General features: G+C 41.2%; 2 protein-coding genes across 3 annotated transcripts; one reads left to right on the top strand and one right to left on the bottom strand.

Annotated features, from left to right (window-relative positions):
• Positions 1-592: 592 nt before the first annotated feature.
• Positions 593-5,450, bottom strand: LOC124141692 (transmembrane protein 199-like). The gene is made up of 6 exons (XM_046509743.2): positions 5,004-5,450; positions 4,662-4,738; positions 3,754-3,846; positions 3,182-3,221; positions 1,779-1,897; positions 593-1,511 (listed from the first exon to the last, which is right to left on the bottom strand). Exons 1-6 carry the CDS (start codon positions 5,224-5,226, stop codon positions 1,431-1,433), a joined length of 633 nt encoding a protein of 210 aa, XP_046365699.2. The 5' UTR covers positions 5,227-5,450; the 3' UTR covers positions 593-1,430.
• LOC124141691 (splicing factor, suppressor of white-apricot homolog) lies at positions 5,443-26,605 on the top strand. Of its 2 annotated transcripts, none has more exons than XM_046509741.2 (17): positions 5,443-5,636; positions 6,576-6,742; positions 8,155-8,256; positions 9,139-9,212; positions 9,552-9,771; positions 9,994-10,061; positions 10,997-11,100; positions 12,214-12,423; positions 12,866-13,067; positions 13,696-13,870; positions 14,785-14,934; positions 16,866-17,042; positions 17,463-17,760; positions 18,195-18,452; positions 20,037-20,441; positions 21,421-21,517; positions 22,495-26,605. In XM_046509741.2, exons 1-17 carry the CDS (start codon positions 5,452-5,454, stop codon positions 22,579-22,581), a joined length of 2,979 nt encoding a protein of 992 aa, XP_046365697.2. In that variant the 5' UTR covers positions 5,443-5,451; the 3' UTR covers positions 22,582-26,605. The 2 variants fall into 2 exon arrangements, with proteins under 2 accessions (XP_046365697.2, XP_046365698.2); XM_046509742.2 differs by having other exon boundaries at positions 5,526-6,035.
• The last annotated feature ends 336 nt before the right edge of the window (positions 26,606-26,941 follow it).

The raw sequence follows: 26,941 nt of genomic DNA, 5'->3' as shown, positions 1-26,941 counted from the left end.
ACCTACATTTACCATCTTTCCAAATTTGGTCAGGTTGTTCCGGTGACAGTGTTGGTTCCTTACTTCCATATGTACACGGATATCATAATAATCAAAGACAAAAACCTGAACCAATGTCCACCAGCGAGGAACTAGAAAATAATTGAAGAGGGTCTTCCACCGAGTCTACTTTTTATCTTCATTGTTGTCATGGTTACTTGTTTTGCCATCTGTACGGATGACAGCTGCTGTATCTAGCTATCTACGTCATCTTTCGGCCTCTCTTGATGAAAGCGACAGTGCACTAGGCCCTGTTTTGGTTTTTTTTTGCACTCAGCAATATTCCAGCTATATGACGGAGGTCGGTAAATAATCGAGTCTGGACCAGACAAACCAGTGATCAATATCATGATCACTGATCATGAGGTGAGGTGAGTTGAGTTGAAAAGGGGTTTAACGTTGCCTTCAAGATTATTGCACTTACATAGCGACATGCACGTGTGTGCGTGCACGGGTAGCTGGCTGCTTTTACTAGTCCGGACTGATGCCGATTTATAGTGCTAGCGCACTGAGATACCATGCCACAGTTTAACATGAATACCCCATTCAGACACAGTATATTGAGTCAGAGCCGACCAGTCCCTGTTTTAGCCCCTTAATACAGAGCGCCAGGCATCTTTTAACGTCTTTTGGTATGACGCGACCGGGGATCGAACCCCAGACCTTGTCCCCTGCACCCCCAGTTTTGTGGACAAAGTGGGAAAAAATGTTATTTTGTTCAAAATTTGGATTTCCTTAATTTCAGAGGAGTTTTAACATAGTATTTTAACATTGCAATGATGTCTATGTAAGTGGAAAGGCATCTACCTCGCTATTGGTCTTGTTAAATGTGAAATACATGTCACCCTGACTAAGCCATCACCTTAGTTATGATTATACTGTACAACTATTGAAAGGGGCACTAGTTCGCACTGTTTATTTTAACTTGAAGTGAAACCACAAAGTGCCTGAGAAGCATGGCAATATCAAAAACTAGTTGACAACATCTCCAAAATAGCAGACACATTCACTCTCCACCAACACACTCAGAATATCTCTACATAAAGTTGACAAGTATATATCAACATGAACTTGTATTTTTAAATTTCAATTCGGGAATCTGTACTGACATTTGCATCAGACTTGCATCTGAGCAGGTCTAGACAAATCCCTGTGGCTGTTGTTGTTGTAACTGACTGTGCTTCAGTCATTAAAGCATAAGAGGAAATTCATAAATAGAATATAAATAGAATATTAATCCGAATCTGAATCCAGACCATACATACATTTCGGTATTTTTCGCAGCAAAATCATAACTAATAACATTTGTTCATATTGTCTGAAGTAAACACTCACTGAGCAGGGACATATATATATATATCTATACAAGAAGCGCCATCACAACCTGTCCCTCACTCTGCAGAATACTTCACCAGGAAGTACAGGTCTGCGAAAAACACTACTGTCCCGAATATCAGCCCAATCATCATTTGCTGAAACAGAGGAAAACATCTGAATAAAAGTAACCATGGCAACAACCACAATCAAGATCAAGGCTGTTCCTGTTTAATTAGTGTTTGATAATTTGTGTCTTGTTTTTGCAGCACTGTGCGGTCAGTGCGGTGAGTGAGTTGGGGTTGACAGAGAATTGAACTGCATGACATGATTACATGATACATGAAAAATCAGCTTTAGAAAGTGTGTGAGTGAATATGAGGAAGTTTTTACACTTGTACTCTTCTGTGTCATTGTTTGCCTACCATGGGAAAGAAGTTGGGTCCGAAGGCATACTCCGAGGCCTTGTAGCCGAAGGCAAACGCTCCTCCCACAGTCACCAGGAAGTTGAAGACAGCCACCAGGTGGCGATTTAACGCTTTCACTGCAAGCAGACAATAGATTGTTGGATAGGCATTTCTTGGAAGTTGATGGATGACAAAGTAGACACTATTTGTTGACAACAACAGCCTTGTTATACTGTAATAGGAACATTTCAGCATAGATCCTTGTCAGGCAACGCTTCGGTATTAATCTACAAATTCACGAAGAGAAAACTAGCAGGATTCCAGATTCACCATCACAAGCCATCAATCAACAGAGATCACAGCTACTTAAGCCCATCTGCCAACGATGAGCCCATTAAGCAACAGTCTTTCCAATCTCCCTGCCTGTGTATATTTAATTGGGTTTAATTGTCTTCCTGTTCAATTGGCTACATGATCGTGTGTTCCCAGTCCATCATGTTGTTACAATATCATCCCTATGATGTTCCTGCTCATGTTAATCTCGGGGGCACGGGTGGCCCAGTCGTCTAAGGCGCCGCGATTCGCTGTGCAGAGTTGCGTCCCTTGGGCACGCCAGAAACCTATGATTGTGGGTTCGAATCCCGGTTTGCCCCGATTATGTTTCTCGGTTTGTCAGCACCGTACCCGTGCTCGTGGGTTTCACCGAAGTGGTAAACGTCTGAGACCTGCATCACTTCGGGCTTTCCTCCCACATTAAGCTGACACGCCGCGATATAACTGGAATACTGTTAAAAGTGGCGTTAAACCTCACTCACTCACTCACTCATGTTAATCTCTCATGTATGCAATTGTTATTACTGTTAATCCTCCACCTACTATATATATTCTGTAACATGTTCATCATTCAGGCTTGCTTGAGTGTAAGGATCTATACCAAAGTGTTGCTATTACACTATGATGAAGAAGTTGTTATCCATAAATTGTTGTCATATTGACCCGTAATGAGATGTCCTCAGATCTTTGTTTAGGGGCAGCGAGAACTAGGATCTGATTTTAATGAGATTGATGTGAGCCAGAACTAGATTCTGATTGTCAATGTATCTCAAATTCTCAAGAGTGTGAGTCACTCAATTGATTTGAGAATCGTACTATAAGCAGCTTACATTTACGCAAGATATTTTGTTTGAACAAGAGAGTAACCATGGTAACAGCAGTCTAAATAATCAAGACTTGGCCCGGCAAACCAGTGGTTGTAGTAACTAGTTTGAGCCACAATTCACACTGTGGGGACCTGATGATAACAAATATGGGTTACCATGGTTACATGGAATCTCCATGGGGGTGTATATCTTACTAGGATGGATATTACAATGTTAAAGACAAATCACAACAGCTGTCTGTTATGTGTTATAAATACTTGCCTTCCTGTCCAACATTCAGATCCAGCTGACCACCCTGAAACTAAACGTATGAATATTGAAATAAAATAAAATACATTACACTAGGTTCCAGAAAACCATGTTATGTTAAATCATGTGTATTACACATACAATCTACCTGAAATATCACAGCCTCATCCGAGCAAGCCCTCAATATATTAAGCAAATCAGGAGACTGTTAGAAATTAATTTTCAGCAGGAAAGGATGTTTTCCAGAGTACCAAGACAGGAGAAGGAAATCCTCATGCTGTGCTTGAGATTTGAGTAATTGGTGGTATCACCGCTTGTTTCACCACAGTAAGAACAGTGTCATTGTATTGAATGTCTATTTTTAGCATCATGTCATTCAAATTCAAATCAATTTGTTTCAGCGTATATAAATACATATCATGTTAATATGTAGCAGCAAACTGGGCAGCAATGATTGGATATTAGGCGCAATAAATCAATTATTGTTGTTGTTGTGGTTGTTATTATTATTTTGTTAGAATGTAAATTTAAAACACTTGATGATCGATGATGCCTCTATTAGTTTTATAATAAATAACATCTACCTGCTGTCTGTCAATATTCCGGGTCATTTGTCTGTAGTCTCGGTTCGCCTGTTCAGCTTTCAGCTTCAGTACCCGTGCCTCAAGTTCTGGATTCTTGAAGAAAGAGAAAAATGGGCATTAAGTGAGGAAGGTGAGGTGAGCTGAAATGGGGTTTGACGTCGCGTCCAAGATTATTGCACTTATATAGCGACGTGCATGCACGTGTGTGTGTGGCTGCTTGTACTAGTCCGGACTGATGCCGATTTAGAGTGCTAGCTCACTGAGATACCCTGCCGCAGTTTAACATGAATACCCTACTCAGACACAGTATACTGACTCCGAGCCGACCAGTCCTTGTTTTAGCCCCTTAATGCCGAGCGCCAGACAGGGTAACAACAAGTACCATCTTTTAACGTCTTTTGGTATGACGCGGCCGGGGATCGAACTCCGGACCTTCCGCTCTCCGGGCGGACGCTCTACCACTAGACCACAAACAAACCCTATTACACACATCTCCATTTTACACAGAGTACTAATTACAAGCGTCCAAATGTCACGAGACTGAGGGACGGTCATCTCCTCCAGGAGCAGGACAGACATATTTGATTATTTTCTGCAGTTATTTATGCAACACCTGTAATAATCTAGTTCAACTTGCCACTGAATAGGTACAAAATAGTTGAGAGTCGCAATGGTGTCCTATAGTCAAGCCAGTACAAAAGTGCGAACCAAAATTCTTGTCTTCTGTGTACTTGCATATTTTAGCCATATACCTTTATTTTAGAGCCTAAACATGAACATTAAGTACTATATTGTCTAACAGTATAATTACTTTTCAGAGGATGGTCGATTTGGATTGCCAACAATAGTATCTGAATTATTATTAACATGGCAATATTTGACAAATGGATTTGTCAGTGTTTACTTACCCTTGGTGGCAACTTGACTGTTGGAAGGATCACTTCACTACCTTGCAAAAGCTCGTGAAGGTAAATTTTTTCTCCTCCTAAACAAGATAATCAGTTTACATTGGATTGGCGACATAAAACAAGATTTTCCAATAAAAAACATGTTTTTCTTTTTTTCCAATTGAAACATTACCAAATTGAAACCTTTCCATCGTGCATCGTGTACATTGGTAAACACTAAAACAATCATAACGTTTCTATTACGAAGAAATTAATTCAGAAGTTCCTCTGTGCAATATATCCCCATGACTGGTAACAAATGTGAGAGTTATCTCCCATGATTAAAACACCCCCATCGCGCACCTTCATTCAAGTGTTCATACACAATCTTGACCAAACGAAAGGGTATTCGTTCTCTTTTCTCATCGCAAAAGCTTTCTAGCTCTGACTTTAAGTGTTTACTGGATTTGTCAAGACTCAGGACGTCACCAATACGTTTGCGTAAATAGTTTGTATGCTGTACTTCTAGTTCCGCTGACTCTATCCCCTCCATTTTGGGAAATGACGTCATATGGGACGGGTCCATATAAAGGGGGGGTGTTTTTTATAACATACAAAGTTTAGATTTCTCAAAATGCGTCAATAAGCTCAAACCTAATGCAATGCGATTACAGTTTCCTAAACTATCAAAGAAATTAAAATACCCTATAACGCAGTTCCAAACTATGTTGTTCACGTTTTACGATTTAACACGACAACATGTTCACCCCTCCTAATGGTAATTCATTGACCCACAAGTAATTGAACGAAAATGGCGTCCATGTGGTGGGCACAGGACAATGCTCCTGAGACGGCCAAGACGAACAGTGAACTTGAAGATTTGTTTGTATTTGGTTATGCCTGTAAAGTGTTTCGGGATGATGAAAAGGCATCTTATCTCGATCAAGGGAAACAGCTTATCCCATGGATGGGCGACGATCGTCTGATGATTGACAGGTCTGTGGCTCTTCCAGTGGAATATTCTAAGAAGTTTCGAATTTCTCGTGTTTACAAATCGCGCGGGTCCTAATTCAAGATTAATTTGCAGGAACAACGGTCTTGTAGCAAAGTGGTAATGGTTTGTGTTGTTTGCTACCGGAGGTGACATGACAAGGGAAGGGAGACAACTGGCTTCAACAGCAACTCGCCACCAACACCGCAGCTGTCAAATGGCAGATGGCAAACGGAATTATTCTGCACAATCTATGTCATCAATGACATGGGACATTATTTAGAGAATTGTGCAGATATGTTTTTGTTTGTAGCCATGGGTGGACAAAAACCACCATCTAAATGTTTTCGTTCCAGATTGAAGTGTTGACAGACTCCGTCTATGTTGGTGTGGCCTCATATTGGGTATGAAAATGGTTTGATGAAATGTTCATCTTTTCTGTCACTTAATATAATATGCTTTGGCAAACTTGATAATGTCAAGAGGTACCTGTCATGTCAAAGATAGAAATTGGGAGGTAAGAGTTAGTGTCGATGAAGGGAGCCATTTTGGTGTTAATATGATAAAAGATTCCTTGATCGTGAATATTGGGCTCTAAACATTGCAGAAAACACATAAATATGTGAAGCACTGATGAAAAAAAATAACTTTTTGAAAACAATAATAAAGACTTTGAAATGTATCTGTTGCAGATATATTTGTTCAAAATTGTCTTTGACAAGGTACACCAAATTGCCAGTACTTATCATAAGAATATGAAAAAGTAATTAGGACTAAATATCAGGTAACCTTATGAAAATTATTCATTAACTGAGCAGTTACTTCATACTGCTGTGGTGCCATATTTTTATCAGGTACATACCTTTGTTATACTACTTCAAAAGTCAACGACTTTTGATATATTGTTGAAGAATATGTGCTGAGTTATGACCTTGACTTGGCAGGTATGACGGCCGAGGACATCTGTATGACCTGTCTGCGTATGATGCTGAGAATGTCAAAAAAGAAAACATTGAGTTGTCTGAGACTGAAAAAGCTGTTGAAGCTGCCTGTGATGAAGAACGATATCTGGAACTACGAACAGATATTGCAGAAGCAGAATTATATCAAGGTAGATATAATGAGCAGTATTTTAGTTACATTATACATTTAATGATTAACAATTCTAATCACATGTCTCTTTACATGATGTAGAAGTTGTATACAATCATTATTGCTTGGGTATGTGGCAAGTGACCCAACCCTGATTGGTCATTGTTGTAAATCAACTTTGAACACAGAGGCACAGCATATATTGTTTTCATCTTCTATATTCTTATACTCAAGATTTGACAATGCTTGAAGCTTTTTGTTTGCCCCTTGTCAGGTGAATGATGATTCACAACGATTCTCTTGATGAAGGAGCAAGAGATGGTGTTGACATATGGTTTAACACTGCGTTCAAAGTTATACGCTTATATAGTGGTGTGCATGCTTTTGTCTGTGGCTGCTTGTACTAGTCCAAACTTGTGCCGGTTTTATAGTGATAGCCCACTGAGACACCATGCCGCATTTTTAACATAAATACCCCACTGTAAACTGACTCTGAGGCAAGCAGTCCTTGTTTCATCCCTTGATTGTGCCAGGCAGGGTAACAAAAAGTATCCTCTAAAAACATTTTCTGATATGACGTGGCAGGGAATTGAACCACTGACCTTACACTCTATCCACTGGAAGTAGAATATGAAGGCGGTCGAAAACACAAGTAGTCTTAACAATGTTGCATATGTTATAGTGAGTGCAGAAGTTGAAATGGAAATATGTTGTGTCTCTATCATGCTTATGAAATCTTAACTTCTAAATCAATCAAAACTCAAGAACATGTAAAAGTCATCTCAATATGGCAGTACAAGAACATTCTTTGGAAATCCTGATTGATATTAAAACTATCTTCAAATTTTCCAGGCTTATGAATAAAAATTTACTATGAATTAGATTAATTTGAACGCAACAAATTCACATGTGATGGAACATTTTGTGAGAACACAATGACAGTCAAATGCTTTTACAGTACCTTACTTTTTATAGAGGAAGAATGAAAATGTTAATACAAGTCCCACCGTTTCCAGCATACCGTATTTGACGTAATAAGCGCCCCGCTCTAATAAGCGCCCACGTCGATATTTGCTAATATATTGGCTAGTGAACAATCCCAATTAGCACCCCTTCCGATTGATCAATGTACACAAGACTTATTCATTCGCATATAACACACATTCGTCTGCAATATGAACCCTTAATTATGGGCAATTAAATTCTTGAAAAATATATCTGTCGTATATAAACATTTCAGGCTGTCAGCATAAACCACGAAATGTATCTTTCAACTATGTTTTTTCCACCAAAATTATATTCTAATAAGAGCCCCCTATTTCTAATTTTGAGAGCGCCCTGGGCACTTATTACGTCGAATACGGTAAGTCAAATGCTCGTGCTATTTTTATGGTCAGTGACCTTATGTATGGTATCTCCTTCCTTTTGTAGAGGAGGAATGGAAGCGGTACTACGAGTCCCTCCATGATGGTTACAAGGCAGTTGGGTTCAGCTACGACCAACCCGAAGAAGACATACTGGAGGATCATCAAGGTAGGGTAACCAGGGCTAGAAACTTAGCTTTTTTTAGTCCACTAGTCCTTACAATGATAACATAAAACAATACCCTTAAAAGGACTACAGGATAGTGCCAATTTCTAACACTGGTTACCATCAGCAGGTTTTTATCTAGACCTGTTTAGAGGCTGATCTTCAGTCCCAAGTCAGCAGCAAATGACTGTAAAATTCCCAATTTGAATTAAAACTGCCCCCAATTCTTCAAAATTTACGAAAGTAAGTACATTAGAATAAATCCAATTTGGAAGAATATCTCTGGGTTTTTTGCAATTTGCCTGCCAGGGGCACATAGTTTGGAATCCTAGATAAATCCCTGATAGTTATTAAGCATGTCATTTGTGGCCATGTGTTTCAACAAGGCGAGTCGGCTACAGCCTGCGTCACTCCGTGTCTTCCTCCCACAGCTGACTGACACAGTGATACAACTGTGAGTAGGTTGCACTGCTTAGCTTGGGATTTGCCTTTATTATTCCCTGCCATCAAGTGGAAGGGGTATATAGGAATGGGTGCTGTCAGTCCGTCCATTTCGTTTCACTTCCGGTGCTTTTTGATAGTTTGAGATTTAAAAAATTATTTTTCAAGTTTCCATAGCAACGACTTTGACTTGTGGTAGTGTTTGTTTCTGGAGGGCTAATGCCATGCACACAACCAGACATGTTATATTCACGGGGGAGAATCTTCTGCGGATCCACAAATTTCTGCGAATTTTAGTAACTACAGATTTGTTAAACCCCCCCCCAAATTATGACCACGCTCCATTGAAAAGATGTTTCAGCTGAAAAGTAAAATATCCATTCTTATCCCTGCATATTGGCAGTGGATATGAGTTTTTCATGCTTGTTTTTTTCTATTTTCCAGCTTTAAGAGAATCAGAAGATGACAAGCCCTTTGTTCCCCCACCAGAACTACAAGTGCCTAAGGGTGTTAACTTGGTACGTAATCTTGGTGATCCTTCATTTTCTTTAACATAGATCAGGTCCTAAAGCTCATGTGTATATATGGTTCAGTATTTTTAGCTTGGTTTTGTAAGTCCTACTGATTGACATGCATGGAGACCTGGGTTGAAACGGGTGCCCTATTTGTTAATTGCAATTCATTCTATTCTGACAGTGTTGCTCATCCAATCAACCACTGGTTTTCCAGCCTTGACTTTGTAGTTATGCATCAGTTCATATATTAAAGGATGCTGTCGGGGCACACCTGGCATCTTGATTTGACTTAAGTACTTTCCTTCGAGGTATTGATCAGATAAAGTGTTGTTGTGATTGCAGCCAGTCAACAGAAAAGCCAACGTCATCATTGAAAAGACGGCAAAGTTTGTGGCCGAACACGGCGCTCAGATGGAGATCATCATCAAGACGAAACAGTCGGGCAATCCCCAATTTGATTTCATGCACTTTGAGAACGAGCTGTCCCAGTACTACAAACACATGGTGAAAATGATCAAGTCAGGGAAATACAAGCCACAGACGCAAGAACAAGATGAAGAAGGTCGGACAAAGTTGCCATGTTTTGGGGCAATATGTTTGTTTAAGTTATGGAAAAGGATTTTATCAAATTTGAATTTTAGAAAGATAAGGGTGATAGTTTTACCAATGTCCAAGGAATATCACGAGGACTGGCTGCAAACATTGTACACATGTTAGGAATTTTACTGGTTTATTTCTGTTTGCAGCTTCTTGTAATTGCTTATGTGGCAGATTTGTTTTTCAGGCCTTGACGACGATGATGATGGACATGGCTACCTTCATCCCCTGCTGAACCCAACGTCAACAACACAGGTAAGAACATGTAACCATGGTAACGCCATCTGTGAAAATATAACAAAGTAATACAGCCAACAGTTCATGTAAGAATTTTTAACCATGGTAACACCATCTGTGTATATTAGTAGTGGGGCGATACATCAACGCATCGGTGGATCAGGAGTTTTTATTTCTCGATACAAGTATCAATCACAGTCGCACACTAGGTAAAAAAATATCGATTCTTGCCAGAAATGTTTGCTTTAATAACTGTTGCACAGAACACTAATTAGTATTGAAAACATAACTATTTTCATCCAGCTGTTAATCGTCAGTGTGCCAGGTACTTAGCCATCCTTTCTTTGAAAAAGATGGCTTACACACCACAGACAAGAGCACATGCAAGTATCGTGAACATGGTAACGTGATATGTATCAGATCACACAGCTGGTGTATTGTCCCAGCCCCAGTCTATATACGTATCTATATAATACATCCAACACCACATGTAAGAATCAGTAACCATGGTAACACTATGTCTGTAAGTCTATGTAACTATGAGCATGATAAAGCAACACCACATGCAAGAATCTGTAACCATGGTAACACCATATTTCTGTATGTCTATGTAACTACAAGCATGATAAGACATCAACACATGTAAGAATCTGTAACCATGGTTACGCCATATATCTGTATGTCTATGTAACTACAAGCATGATAGGACATCAACACATGGAAGAATCTGTAACCATGGAAACACCATATATCTGTATGTCTATGTAACTACAAGCATGATAAGACAACACCACATGCAAGAATCTGTAACCATGGTAACACTTTATATCTGTATGTATGTCAATGTAAGCATGATAAGACAACAACCCATGTAAACAATGATCATGCTTTTTGTGTATAAACAAACAGTCCCATGTATTTAAAAAATCAGACAATTTCTATTTATTTTTCAGCCGAGCAAACCAATAAAGATGCCAGTTGTCTCCATTAATGATACTTCCTATGGTCAGCTGATTAAGTCTATCAAAAGGAATTCAGCGAAAGTATCAGAAAATAGGTATGTGTGTCGATCTGAGTGAGAGCCTCTGTCTCCAGATTTGCAGATGTTGCAGGTCAAGGATGCCCCATGAGTGTTAGTGCTGGCTAAGTGGCAACAGGCCGTGCTGAGAGGCATCATCTACCAGGCTCAGCTGGTTGCGAGTTAGCTCTGATTATGATCCTTGGTTTGTTGTGGGTTTGCCCAAAGTGCCCCCGTCATGATTCCGGAACCGGTCCCCAGCAACCCATGCTAGTTGTAAGAGGCGAGACCCGTGAAGATAATAGGTGGTCTCCTCATGAAACTTCATACACACAAAGACCAGGTTGTCAGCTGCTACTTGGGAAATGTTTAGAGAATATATTTGTCTCTGTTTCCATGGCATCATGGACTCTGTTCATAGTGGTGTGTTTGTCTGAATCATGTATCTGAAACTAATCAGTATTTCTTCATGAAACTGTGCACACACAAAGACCTGGTTGTTAACTGGTGACTTTCGCTATTTAGGCATTTTTAGAATATATTTTTTTTTCCGTTTTTATGGCCATAGGTTTGATTTGGACTCTGTTCATAGTGGTGTGTTTGTCTGAATCATGTATCTAAAACTAATCGGTATTTCTTCATGAAACTGTGCACACACAATGACCAGGTTGTAAATTGGCCACTTTTGCTATTTAGAGAATTTATGTTTTTTCAGTTTCCATGGCAACAAGTTTTACTTACTGTTCATATTGTCATACCTGACATCGGAATACAAAGTTCCGAATCCCAATTCCATAGTATTGTTTTGATAGCTCGATAACTTCTCTTTTATATGGACAGACAGTTTGGATAGAAATTCCCTCATCAAGATGGACGTAAACTTATAGTCAGATGATTTGTTCTTTCGAATTTGTGGGGGCCGGTGAGATTTATCATCTTCTGATGACACTTGTTTAAACCTATGAATCTTTGTCATCTTAACCTAAATGGTAAAACATAAAAGATTGTTGAAATTAAAATACCATAGCAGATAACCTCTTGAACCCCCCAGATGCCCTTTGTTTTCAAACACTTTCCATTTATATTGAAGCCCTTGAGTGTTTCCACTGACATGACAAGTTTTTATGTCACATGTAATGCTCTTGTTTCCAGTTCTTCAGTGGGTGACCGGGACACAAACCCTCTTGCCCCACCCCCAATGCCCCCATTTGCGAACCAGACAGTGTATCCCTCCTCTGCCGCCCACGCTGGTCTGCCCCCTCCCCCTGGCACGGAGCCTGTGGTGCTGCCATCCTCGGAACTACCTCACATCCAGGGACTCCAGCCAAGGAGGGCCATGAAGCAGGAAGACGAGGGAGGAGGGTGAGCGAAGAATTGTTTTTTGTTGTTTTAAAAACCTAACTTGTATTTGCGTCCAAATATTGAAAACATTAGACTCTGGTTCAGGATAGGACCCCACTATTGTATCCACCACTTTTGGTTTGTTTTGTTGTTTAACACCGCACTCAGCAATATTCCAGCTATGACGGCGGTCTGTAAATAATCGAGTCTGAACCAGACAATCCAGTGATTGACATTATGAGCATTGATCCTCGCAGTTGGAATACGATGACATGCATCAACCAAGTCAGCGAGCCTGACCATCCGATCCCATAAGTCGCCTATTACGACAAGCATAGTCACTTTTTATGGCAAGTGTTGGTTGCAGAAGATCTTCACAGGTCGCTATCAACCACTGGTTTGCCTGGCTGAGACATTATAGTTCCCTGCTTCAGTTAACTGATGTCTATACTTGTCTTTTCAGAGGAAGTTCGACACCAAGTCAGATAGTCCCGCCCCCTCCTGACATTCAGCCAATCATAGACAGGATGGCGATGTACGTGGCGAAGAATGGTGTGGAGTTTGAGATCGTTGTGAAGAGCAAGGATGACACCCGCTTTCAGTTCCTCCATCCATGGCATGTCCACTTTCCATACTACGACTTCAAGAAAACTCTCTTCCTCAAGGTCAGTGTATGTCTTATTTTGCTCGTGGGGGGTCCTAGGTAGAATAGGTCCTCAGCTCCTGTGCTGGTCTCCCTATGGGGGTCCTAGGTAGAATAGGTCCTCAGCTCCTGTGCTGGTCTCCCTATGGGGGTCCTAGGTAAAATAGGTCCTCAGCTCCTGTGCTGGTCTCCCTATGGGGATCCTAGGTAGAATAGGTCCACAGCTCCTGTGCTGGTCTCCCCATGGGGTCCTTGGTTGAATAGGTCCACAGCTCCTACGCTGGTCTCCCCATGGGGTCCTTGGTTGAATAGGTCCACAGCTCCTGTGCTGGTCTCCCTATGGGGGTCCTAGGTAGAATAGGTCCACAGCTCCTGTGCTGGTCTCCCTATGGGGGTCCTAGGTAGAATAGGTCCACAGCTCCTGTGCTGGTCTCCCTATGGGGGTCCTAGGTAGAATAGGTCCACAGCTCCTGTGCTGGTCTCCCTATGGGGGTCCCAGGTAGAATAGGTCCACAGCTCCTGTGCTGGTCTCCCTATGGGGGTTCTAGGTAGAATAGGTCCACAGCTCCTGTGCTGGTCTCCCTATGGGGGTTCTAGGTAGAATAGGTCCCCAGTTACACAATACCTGACTTAGTTGGTTATGTTTGCAGGAGGTAGAACAGGAGCGGCAAGAGAAAGAAGAGGCTGCAGCTGCGGCGGCGGCAAACAAGGCCGTCAGCTTCTCAATCAAGACGCGCACCAAGGAGCCAGAGAACGTCACGCAGCTGAAGAAACCTCTCTTTGACTATGGCAGCAGTGAAGATGAGAATGAAGGGGAAACACTGGGTTAGTGAGAGGACTTCAGAAAAACTGGATTTTAATTAAGACGCTGGGGTCTGTCACCTGTGACAGTGGTGTGTATGTTGGGTGTATGCCTACATACACAGACAAATTAACATTTCTTCCCATTTTTCGCAGATGCATGTTTCAACACACCTTAGTCTCCCAGTTACTTTATAATTTTGACTGGTACAAGTAGCCACACTCACACATGCATGCTCATCGCTATATAAGTGCATTAACCTTGAACACGACATAAAACCCATTTCACCTCACCTCAAATGTCACCTACTTATCTTTTCTCCCTAGTGCAGCTCGCATGCTCAAATACAAGTAAAATACTGATCAGCATCGTGTAGTATCCCACTCGCTGACTCTGTCTAGATGAGTCAATGCATCAGCATCTTCCCGAGGCAAGAGAGTTCACTAACTATAAAAGTCTAGCTTCCACCCTTGCCAAACTAGGCTGGTATTATGGAGTTACATTTTGGCTGGACTAACCAGTCTACGCATAGTCCAATCAAAATCGCGCAACGAAATCGAAATCCTGTAATGCTGAAACTGTAATGCAGATTTTGGTCAATTGCAGGATTTGCAAAGCATGTGCAACACCAACTTGTTGTAAAGAGATTTTTGCCAATGTCTTAAATCAAGGTGCGCACGTGATTTACTGCACTTGTTTGAAGCAAATGCATGTGATATGAGAGGTGGAATCTGATTGGTCAATAGGAGAGGCTTAGAAGGGACATAACTCGTAATAGCCACTGGTGGCGCTACGGTCGAGCCCAGGAATTCCAGTCTAGTTCGGTAAGGGTGGAAACTGGACTTTTAAAGTCAGTTTACTCTCTTGCCTCGGGAAGATGATGCATCAGATGGCATTATATCCATGGAATTATAAGTCACCCCATTCCGATTTCCAGGAGAATCTGACAGCCAGAAGGAGCGAACCACGGACATCACCTCCAGTTCACCGACTGTTTCCGACTCAGGCCAGGTGTCAGAGGTCATAGTTGAGGTCAAGCCAGAGGTCAAGTCAGACATTCAACTCGAAGTCTTGGAGAAGAAAATGGGTGAGTAACAGTACACAATCTGTCTCTCCCTGAATCCAGAGTTGTGCAAGAATATCGCAGAATCGCGGCCTAGTCAATCCTTGTGTCAATATTTGCGTCCATCCGCTTCGAATCACGTCAAACATCACTATTACTAGTTCCGATGTTACTGTTATATTTGTTTTTACTCAAAAACTTTGGTGGTACGATCGATTCAAAATGGCAAATACTTTTGCCATGATATTATTGTCAAGTGAAACGGAATGGCCTACACATGCCAGAAGTTCGTAAACTTGATGCACTGCAGAATTATTGAGCGTAACCGAATCCTTGTAACGCTGATGGAGCTATCGAAATGTTCATTGACACAGACGATTAGTACGGTTATAAATATGACTTCCATTGCAATCAGAAAAAAACTGGCTATCGAGAAAACAGCATAGCAAATGTCAATCAAGTTATTTAATGTTGTGTCGACAAATGTGAAGCAATGGAATTTAGTCGCCACAAGATATTTTTCAAAGTAGTCATTTGCCGACCTCTGAATTTTTTTTTAGTAGACAAATTGAAATTTTAGTCGCAACTTTGAGGACTGCACATTCCAATTTTGCTATTAGGTGAAGGATATTATGATCACAAACATGTTCAAAGGTTGAATACAGATGATGTGAAAGTTGAAGAAAATCTTTCATACGCTGCTTAGGTGGGGTAGGATCATGCAGCCTGTCCATGTGGCAATGTTTCTTTGCCGTAGTGTTGCTATGATATCATGTAACTTTGTTGATAACTTTCTGGCTTTGCATTCAAATTAAATTCAGGCTTTCCATTATTTATTTCATTACAGTTTTGGAGTAATATATTCAAAATGTGGTTTGCATAGAACACTTTAAAATAATTTCACTTGGGCTGACATGATCAGGAAATCAAAATATCCCAGGAGATAAACTTGATCTTACCCATGCATAGACAGTTTTAAGACAAACTTATTAACATATTCAAGGAATATAATGGATAATAACTTCTTATCCCCCCGGCATATAATGCGGGGGATATAGCGATCAGCCAGTCTGTCTGTCCGTCCGTAATCATTTCCTTTTCCGGGGCAGAATTCCAAAACCATTTAGTGTATTTGATTGAAACTTGGCTAAAACTATCGGGCACATACTGAAGTGGTGCCTTTTGATATTTTGGGATTTTTCTAATTTTTTTTTTTTTTCAATTTTTATGGAATGAAGTTGGACATAGACTCAATTGGGGATGGGGTTCGTTTCCGGGGCAGAATTCGAAAACCATTCAGTGTATTTGATCGAAACTTGGCAAATCTATCAGGCACATACTGAAGTGGTGCCTTTTGATAATATTTTTTTTACGAATTTTTATTTTTTACAATTTTTATGGAAAGAAGTTGGACCTAGACTCCATTGGGGAACGGGTTCGTTTCCCAGCCAGAATTCGAAAACCATTCAGTGGGTAAACAATGTATGCTTCTTAAAGAACATTCAACTGTTGACTCATTACATACAGAATTGCAAATTTACTAGTGGTTACTTTACAGACAGCTGCCGGGGGAATATGTCATCTTTCTGATGACTCTTGTTTAGTATACGTACACAGCATTTCAGGTGATTAGGGGGCAAGATGTAGACCAAACATGCTGTGTATGTTGTTATTCATGATATTCCTTGTTATGTCCAACTCTAAAGGCTCTCAACTTAATATTTGTTTGTTTGGGTGTTGTTTAACTGCCACACTCAGCAATATTCCAGCTATATTATGGCGGTCTCTAAATAATCTAGTCTGGAACAGACAATCCAGTGATTGACATCATGAGCATCTATCCACGCAATTGGGATACAATGACATGTATCAACCAAGTCAGCGAGCCTGACCACCCGATTACAAGAATAATGTGTAGATATGTGAACTAAGTGCCAAGTGTGCTACATCCTCAGCTGAGGAACGCCTGAAGGACCGACTGGCGAACGCAGCGCGAGAGAAGCTGGCACAAGCCAGTAAAGAGAAGCAGGTTCAGGCGGAACGCAAAAGGAAAGCAGCCATGTTTATCAACCTCCTCAAAATCAAACCTACCTCAGCGGATGAGTCATCCAGGGATGGTGCACAGGAATCCTGTAAGTCCAAAACACTGCAGCTGCTTTGATATGTACTCTGTGATTGGTTCAGCATTGTATAACTGTTGTCGTTTATAGTAGTCAGGTCAGGTTTAAGTACTGAACACACTCTTGTGCATTTAATGATAAAGAATTACTGGAAAAGTTCCAGTAGAAATTTTAAAACCATGTTGGTACAAGGGCTGGCATAAAAGATCGATAATCAGAATTATCGTAGATGGGAAGGAATATTAACGATTATCGATATGAAAATTGTATCATTGATAGTATCCAGTGGACTGAAGTATGTTGATTTCTTTCGGACTCTTTTTTTTCATATTTGCTCAAAGTCACTTCCCCAATATTTATCTATAATTGATGATAGCCACCCTAGTTGGTGCAGATAGCATGTATGACAATGAGTGATGTTTAATGTGGTAGATTCTACATCCCCCCGAGGGACTCCAAGCAGCAGTCGTCCATCAACCCCTGGGTTTGTGTCTAGTCGAGAACGGTCAGTTCCATGTGATGACCGAGATCACCCAGTAGAACATGACAGGTATGACAGCTACAGGAGGGGCTGGCCCAGAAGGTCAAGGTCAAGGTCACCTCATCCAGCTTATAGATCACGCTCAAGGTCACCTCGGGGCCGTCACAGGTCAAGGTCAAGGTCTCCTGTTTACCAGTGGCGACGGCGACGATCGCCCACTCCACCAAGTGCTTTCAGTGTAATTAGAAGGTATATATCAGTTGTCAAATTGTGCAATGTGTGCTAGGGGCTGTGGGGTAGCCTAGTGGTTAAAGTGTTCGCTCGTCACGCCGAATGCCCAGGTTCGATTCCCCACTGGGGTACAATTTGTGAAGCCTATTTCTGGTGTCCCCAGCCGTGATATTGCTGGAATATTGCTAAAAGCGGCGTAAATCAACACTTGCTCACTCAAAGTAAGTAAATCTGGAGAGTGTCTTCATGCCCTGCTCAAACAGTCTGGTTAATGCAATCATTTTGGTTTAAACGAAAACTCGGGTACAGCAACATACTCAAAGGAAGATGTTAGTAAAGAGGATTGCGAATTTCAGTTATGTATAGCTTTGACCTCGCTGGCAGCATTATGAGTTGGAGGGAACATTTGAAAGATACTGTGAGGACTACTTATGTGCTTCATCTGTTTCAAGGTCACCAGCTCGAAGACCCTCTCCCCGATTGAGCAGTGGCAGGAGAAAGTCACGGTCAAGGTCACCACGTAGAGTTATTCCACTAGTTAGGACAGGAAGACGCTCAAGGTCACCGAAGAAAAGTAAATCCCCGACAAAAAAGAGATCTAGATCACGAGACAGGAAGAGGAAGTCAAGGTCACCCTCCAGAAACAAGAAGAGGTCAAGGTCAAAGTCTCCCAGCTCCAAACATAAAAAGCCGAAAAAGTCTGATGCAAGGTGAGGAAAAAGAGTTCAGTGAAATACTCACCTTTGGGTCATAATGTGGTTATTGTCAATGGTACCGGTTGAAGTATATGACAAATAATGACCCCAGACAACAGATGTGTGTTCATCTATTCACCCATTAGTGAATTGGTACCTGCCAGGATATGATGGTCATGTGGCTGTTATCCTGAGGAAACTATATCCCAAAAAATATCCCAAAGACATGTTCCTGACATTAAAGATTATTTTTCTCAATGTCAAATAAGCTTTGTCTTATTTATCTGACAAAATTACATGATAACTATAGTGTCTAAACCAGTCAGGAGGAAGGGGACTCCGATCACCTCATCAACTCAGGAACTGCTATTTATTGTGAAGTTACTTTCCTTTGGTGTGTCAGCATCCTATGATAGTGGGTTCAAATCCCAGATTTGCCCTGATTGGGATTCTTGAAATGTCAGCACCACATCTGTGCATGTGAGTTTCACTGCAGTGGTGAGTATCTGAATCACTTTGGGCTTTCCTCCCACATAGGCGCGGTCGGGTAGCCTAGTGGTTAAAGAGTTCACTCGTCACGCTGAAGACCCAGGTTCAATTCCTGACATGGGTACAATGTGTGATGCCAATCCTCACCCATGATATTGCTGGAATAATGCTAAAAGAGGCGTAAAACCTCACTCACTCACTCACTCACTCACTCACTCACTCACTCACTCCACCAGAAACATACATGACTGTTAAATTTGCAAGAATCCAGTTGTCTGTAAACTTCATTTGAGTAGTAAAGTCGAACCTCGCTTATCTGGAAACTAGCGGTTCCTCAAATATTTTTCAGATGAATGAGTTTATGGATATTTCACCTGAGCTACCTCCCTACCTAAATTCTACAGACTGCCCCAGGCTGCGTCATACCAAAAGACGTTAAAAGATGGTACTTGTTGTTACCCTGTCTGGCGCTCGGCATTAAGGGGCTAAAACAAGGACTGGTCGGCTCTGAGTCAGTATACTGTGTCTGAGTGGGGTATTCATGTTAAACTGTGGCATGGTATCTCAGTAAGCCAGCACTATAAATCGGCCTCAGTCTGCACTAGTACAAGCAGACACTCACACACGCTGTATAAGTACAATCATCCTGGACGCAACGTTAAACCCCATTTCACCTCACCTCTACCGACTGTTACAATGTAATGTGCAGAGACACGGCTGCCTTTTTTGATTGCATGTTACTTGAAGAGATCATCTCAAACCTCACCTCAGTGTCAATTGACACTGACTGCCCAACTAACAATCGAGACATGTAACAAATTACACAGTGATCACGTGATTCCGCCCCTCTGGTATTGGCCGTGGTGATGAATTGCAACACAAACATCATCAAGCATTGTTACTGTCCGACGAGTGGGACACAATTGTGGGTATTTTGCACTTTTGGTAATTGATTTTCTCGGTCCAGATCGGATAAAAGGTTATTCCGGATAAAAGGAGATTTTTATGTTGTAATTTTACATAAATATTGTCCAGTAGGTGGGGTTTCCAGGTGTCGTTCCGGATAAGCAGGGGTCCACTGTATGTAAAATGTTTGCTATTGTTGTACAGGTCACCCAAGAAGAAGAAGAAAGATAAGGACAAGGAAAAGAGCAAAGACAAACGTAAGGACAAAAGTCGGGATAAGGTGAAAGACAAAGAAAAGCACAGAAGTAAAGACAAAAGTGGGAAGCATTCGACAGAAACAGAGAGTTTGTGTAAAACTGAAGCTAAAAGTGTTGAAGAAAGCAAAGGTTCTGAATCCGAACATGAGCATGAGAAATCAGATGGCAGAGATAGTTCCTCAGATAGTGAAGATGAGGCACCACCAGTAGTGCCAAGACCTCAGGAAATAGATGCAACTATTGAGATAATAGAGATTGATGACAATGATGACCCAGTGGATGACATCCCTCAGCCTCCCGGGCCCCCTCCATCACTCCCCCTCCTGGCACTGGACGATGAGATGACACAATCGTAAGTTTCAGATAGTCCTTTCCTGCCTGTACATAGTTACGCCACACTTTCTTCATCTTCCCGAGGCAAGGGAGTCCAGTTTCCACCCTTGCCGAACTAGACTGGAATTCCTGGGCTCCATCGTAGCGCCACCAGTGGCTAGTTATGTCCCTTCTAGCCTCTCCTATGTACCAATCAGATTCCATTCAAACAAAATGGCGGCGCCCGGTCAAGACGATCTGATCGATCTTTACGATCTATATTGTGATAAAACAGGTCTTACATCGCGAAGTGCATCAATTCACGTGAGCGTCTTGATTAAAAACATGACAAGATTTGGAAAAAATCTGCTGATAACAGGTTGGCGGTGCACATGCTTTGCAAATCCTGAAATCGACCGAAATCTGCATGACAGTTTACGAACCAGATTTCGATTTCATTGCGAGATTGTGATTGGACTATGCATAGACTCGTTAGTCCAGCCAAAATGTAACCGCATAATACCAGCCTAGTTTGGCAAGGGTGGAAACTGGATTTTAATAGTCAGTTAACACCCTTGCCTCGGGAAGATGCACTTTCTTGTGATTATCAGAGCTCCAGATAACTTTTTGAGCAATTGAGTTTTTACTCTCGGGTTTCTATTTTAATTGGGTTATTCCATTTTTCATTGGGTAAGCAATATTTCTTCACTCATCTATTCATCACTCTATTGAGTTTTTCCCAAAATTAATGAACATTGTAAGATTTCAGAAAAATGAAATAATATTTTAGATGTATATAACTGTTCTAAATATGTAGGCTTGACTGGGAAAGTAAATTAGCTCTAAATTAAAAAATTCATTAAAAAGTGTCATGTATTCATGTTCTCCAAACTTCTAAATGCCTATCAAACACTTCATCTATGCCCTGTTGCACAAAGTACCGTAGCAGTAAAGACAATCATAATTTTGTTCTATGACATATACTAACTCTTGATGAGTTTGTATCTTTTGTTCCACAGTCCACATTTGCCATCAGAAAGTGACTTAACGGAGACTGCAAGTGGTAGAGACTCCCCTGCTGTAGATCCAAGTAAACCTCCCAGAGAAGTGTCCAAGGTAAGTTCCAGGGCAAGTAGATCCCCAGTACCCCCTTGATTGTCGCCCCATTGGGAATCCAGGGCAAGTAGGTCCCCAGTACCCCCTTGATTGTCTCCCCATTGGGAATCCAGGGCAAGTAGGTCCCCAGACCCCCTTGATTGTCTCCCCATTAGGAATCCAGGGCAAGTAGGTCTCCAGTACCCCTAGATTGTCTCCCCATTGGGAATCCAGGGCAAGTAGGTCCCCAGTACACCTTGATTGTCTCCCCATTAGGAATCCAGGGCAAGTAGGTCTCCAGTACCCCTTGATTGTCTCCCCATTAGGAATCCAGGGCAAGTAGATCCCCAGTACCCCCTTGATTGTCTCCCCATAAGGAATCCAGGGCAAGTAGGTCTCCAGTACCCCTTGATTGTCTCCCCATTAGGAATCCAGGGCAAGTAGGTCCCCAGTACCCCCTTGATTGTCTCCCCATAAGGAATCCAGGGCAAGTAGGTCCCCAGTACACCTTGATTGTCCCCCCATTAGGAATCCAGGGCAAGTAGGTCCCCAGACCCCCTTGATTGTCTCCCCATTAGGAATCCAGGGCAATTAGGTCTCCAGTACCCCTTGATTGTCTCCCCATAAGGAATCCAGGGCAAGTAGGTCTCCAGTACCCCTTGATTGTCTCCCCATAAGGAATCCAGGGCAAGTAGGTCTCCAGTACCCCTTGATTCTCCCCATAAGGAATCCAGGGCAAGTAGGTCTCCAGTACCCCTTGATTGTCTCCCCATAAGGAATCCAGGGCAAGTAGGTCCCCAGTACCCCTTGATTGTATCTCCATTGGGAATCCAGGGCAAGGAGATCCCCAAGGGTAAACGTGGGTGAGCGAGTCATCAGTGTTTAATGTCGACATGCGTCTTCGATTGTTTCTCTTTCTAACAGTTCGGAAACGCTTTCGATCAAATTTGAATTTATCCAGAACTCTTTCCTGACACGCTTCATGAATGTCTTTCCAGCATCTTCTGTCCCGCGTCAGAGCCTTGCTGAAGGCATCCCGAGACGAGATATTAAAAGATGGTGATGGTCCGAATGATGACCCCTGATGAAGACTTCATGTCGATGCTGCAGGTTCGGTGTCGAAAGAAGCAATTCATCGCAATGTCCAAATCAGGGTTTCACTTGTAAATTCAAATCCCTCAGTCCTTCAGGTTGCCAGGATACAGGGTCACTGACCCTCTGCTTGAATTGGCCCCTTGAAGCTATAGTTCTGAAACAAGGGCCAACAGCTAAGGGTCGCTGACCTATCTGAATCTGGATATCTTGGTTGGAGATGTCCTTGTTTCCATTCAGACCTGTAGTTTATGCAGGTTTTTTCTCAAACCTTTGAATCAGTAGTTGAAATACAGATAAATTTAGACTCTTCAATTTTATTTTATTTATTGAATATATTTGTATTTGATTCCCGGGAAGAAGGCAAACCGCAAATTCTCTATTTTCATTTGGTATTTTTGTTAAATGTGACATGAATGATAAAATTGTATAGCTTTTACATGAGATCAAAGCCACACACTGTTTGAGTGTTGGTGAAGGTGTGTCTAGTGCATGTCATGGTTCCAGCTCAATCTTTGAGCAATCATCTATAGGTCTATGATCATGTGTCAATTGTCTGGGTCAGGTAGAGAAACTGGGATTTAGGTTTTTCGATTACCAGGCTTGGTGGTAAAAATATGTCTTTTGTGTGGAATTCTTATTTTTTACACCTTCTCGATTTTTAGGATGGGTGAAATCAGAAACCTAGTAATTCAAACAAAAACATGTCAGTTGCCTTGTGAATTGTAGAGTATTGTGACTTGATGATGCCAGATATTGAACTAGGGATAATGTGTGGTGTTGGGGTAATCAGTTTGAAACATAGCCACGTGAATGAGGTTTTGTTTTGTTTAAGTCATCATCACATAATTGAAGGACACATAGAAAATCTCACCTGAGTGTCTTTTGATATCAATTATATCAACACGAGTTGATAAAAAAAACTCCGAGTGTTGATATATTTCATATCAAAAGACACAAGTGTGAGATTCTATTTATCATCCTCCATCATCCTTCCAACTTTTGCAGTTTGTAGACAGTAATAAGCAGTGTCTTCAGTATAATAAAAAGTACTGCTAACAGCTTCAGTAGCAGAGCCATTAGTGATGTCATTTGATTGTGATGTCATGGTAACAATGACGTCACATTGGTCTGCAAAGCATTGTGATGCAATTTCATTGCAGCGATATCTACAATGTATCTCCTGTGGGAGCCAGTTAACCTAACCTAGTTAGGTATCTTGTCATATCAGGTTGGACAAAGTCAGGGTTTCACCAGAGAACTCTATAATGAGAGAACTCTTAGACATGGTGCAATTATTTTGTGTTCTTCCTATGAAACAATTCACTGTTCTCAGGTGTTGCCTATCAAGTGTGTCAGCATAAAGGATATTTTTCTGAAATTGAAATTCTGAAGTAGCAATCAATAAGATAAGATAGTTAAATATCTGAAGAAAACATATTGAACATTCTGAATCATCAAGGATACCTTGAATAAGATTTGTATATTTGTTTGAAAAGATATTTGAAAAACTCCTGTGCTACCTTGCACAGTTGTTTAATTTCTGTTAAAGAAATAAATAAAGACATATCTGAAAAACAGTCAGCATCCCCACTGCAGCAGTTGCCTGACAACCACATTGTTTTGTTTTTGTTAGCCTAGGATAGTACTCAGGGGGCAAATATGAGGCCGTCTATGTATGTCTAGCGGTGCTTTTTATATAGTTTGCTGTATGTATGGTAGCTATTCCTAGTTCCATAGTAGATATTCTCAGCTCTATGGTAGATATTCCTACCTCCATAGTAGATATTCCTACCTCCATAGTAGATATTCCCAGCTCCATAGTAGATATTCCCAGCTCTATGGTAGATATTCCTACCTCCATAGTAGATATTCCCAGCTCCATAGTAGATATTCCCAGCTCTTTGGTAGATATTCCCAGCTCTATGGTAGATAGTCCCAGCTCTATGGTAGATATTCCCATCTCTATGGTAGATATTCCCAGCTCTATGGTAGATATTCCCAGCTCCATTGTAGATATTGCCAGCTCTATGGTAGATATTCCCAGGTCCAAAGTAGATATTTCCAGCTCTATTGTAAATATTTCCAGCTCTATGGTAAATATTCCCAGCTCCATAGTTGATTTTCCATCTCTATGATAGATATTCCCATCTCTATGGTAGATATTTCCAGGTCTATGGTAGATATTTCCAGCTCCATAGTAGATATTCCCTGCTCTATGGTAGATATTTCCAGCTGTCTGGTAGATTTTTCAAAGTGTGATAGAAGTTATAACGTGATATCTTGTCAGGTGAACCGTTGTTAGCCAGCAAGATGCTGATCTTTCTATATTCAAAGATCTTGTAAATATGTAGCAAGGTCATAATATAGCATAACTAGTACTTCACGGAAGTACCTTCATCTTTCTATGTGCAAGTATTGTGGACTGTCAGTAATGATTCTGTGGGGTTCAAGGGGCAAGTAATTTGGAAACAGTGATTGAGGATAGAATATCAGACTAGGAGAATCAAATAGGATGTGTGTGCTACCGTGGCTACAGCTGCATTGGTTTTAATGACTCAAACAGCTACCGGTATATTTATTCTCACATATAAAGTCTGCAGTTTTGCTAGTCAGAAGCCTGAGTCAAGACATAAGACTTCCAACATTGTGACCGAACAGTACTGAAAACTACTGAGCTACTTGTCCTAATTATAGGCACAGGGTGCCGGAGTGTAAATTGTATGTATATATTTTCTCCACACTTTCAGGAAAGCCAAATGGAGATGTTTCTGTAATTGTACATAGTGTATGGATCAGGGTGCAAGCAGTAGGGGTGCTGTGACTCAGGTACCCAGAGTTGTACAATGGACAGGTGCTTGTTGTGACAGTGAGACCTTGTGATCATCTCACATAGTGCTGGATCAGGGTGCAAGCAGTAGGGGTGCTGTGACTCAGGTACCCAGAGTTGTACAATGGACAGGTGCTTGTTGTGACAGTGAGACCTCCTTGTGATCATCTCACATAGTGCTGGATCAGGGTGCAAGCAGTAGGGGTGCTGTGACTCAGGTACCGAGAGTTGTACAATGGACAGGTGCTTGTTGTGACAGTGAGACCTCCTTGTGATCATCTCACATAGTGCTGGGCAATGGGATAATATGAATGTTTCAAAAAAACGTTTTTGTTACCGACACAAAGATAATGGTAATGATAGACATTTTATCTCCCCGAAATCTTAAATGTAAACAATAGGGTTATGACCAGAATGCCATGACTTCCATACTTAATCTACAAATGCTGTTGTGCATATTTACACTTAAGGCCATATACATTTACTGCAGAATACAGTGTGTTTAATAAAGTTTTCATGTCAAGAAAGTAAATCACCGAGAAATTTGTCAGCTGCAGTGTTTGCTGCTCAGTCTAAACTTCCCTTGACAGAGGTCACCTTATTTTTGTCCATCTGTATATAGTCATAATTTTTTAAAGAAAATAAACCTCTTTTGTTATCCCTGGTTACATACGACTAAAAAAATGTTAACAGCCCGATTCTTTCATATTGCTGGTGTTAATAGGTCATGGCATAGCTGCTTGGCATGACAGATTAACTTGAGTAATATGAAAGAATCAGCTGATCCTTAAGTTTTTTTGAGTAGTATATTCAATACATTTGAAGTTAAACCCAAAATAGTTTTAGTGAACAAAGTATCATAGCCTGTTTACTCCTAAAGTTGATGAGGCTGACTGATGAAGTGATACCTGTATCTGTGTACAGTGAAACATTGTCTGTCTCGATGCTACCATCCCAGTGAAATCACCTGGGTTAACAAATTTCTGGATTTGTGAATCATGTTACAGAGTAATGCTCCGTTGTATATATGAACACAATTGTCCTAAAGCTGGAGTGTCCAGGTTGACAAGGTTTCACTGTATAGAGTTTGCTGGGTTGTCAGATGCCTCCACAGGGCATTGTATTGTATAGAACAAAGGCTGGGTCATATTGACCCAGTCACCCATGAATAAATCATTTTCATAAAATACCATTCTTGTCTTATTTTTGTGTAGCAATTGGAGTGAGTGAGTATGGTTTTACACTATTTTTGTTAAATATTCCTGCAATGTCATGGTATTGGGAGGGGACTTTACAAATTGATCATACCCATTTGGGGATTCGAAGCCAGCTCCTCGGCGTGACGAGTGAACGCTTCAACCACAAGGTGTCTTGTTTTTGTGGAGCAATAGTGTGTGAGGGAGCTTTCCTTTTGTTTGTTTGTTTGTTTGTTTGTTTGTTGTTTAACGCCGCACTCAGCAATATTCCAGCTATATGACGGCGGTCGGTACATAATCGAGTCTGGACCATCGATCCACGCAATA

This window comes from Haliotis rufescens, unplaced genomic scaffold, assembly GCF_023055435.1.
Source record: "Haliotis rufescens isolate VD_foot unplaced genomic scaffold, xgHalRufe1.0.p SCAF_56, whole genome shotgun sequence".
NCBI classification, from domain to species: Eukaryota; Metazoa; Mollusca; class Gastropoda; order Lepetellida; family Haliotidae; genus Haliotis; species Haliotis rufescens.
The sequence above is the reverse complement of the archived record's forward strand: the minus strand, read 5'-3'. Positions and strand labels throughout refer to the sequence as shown.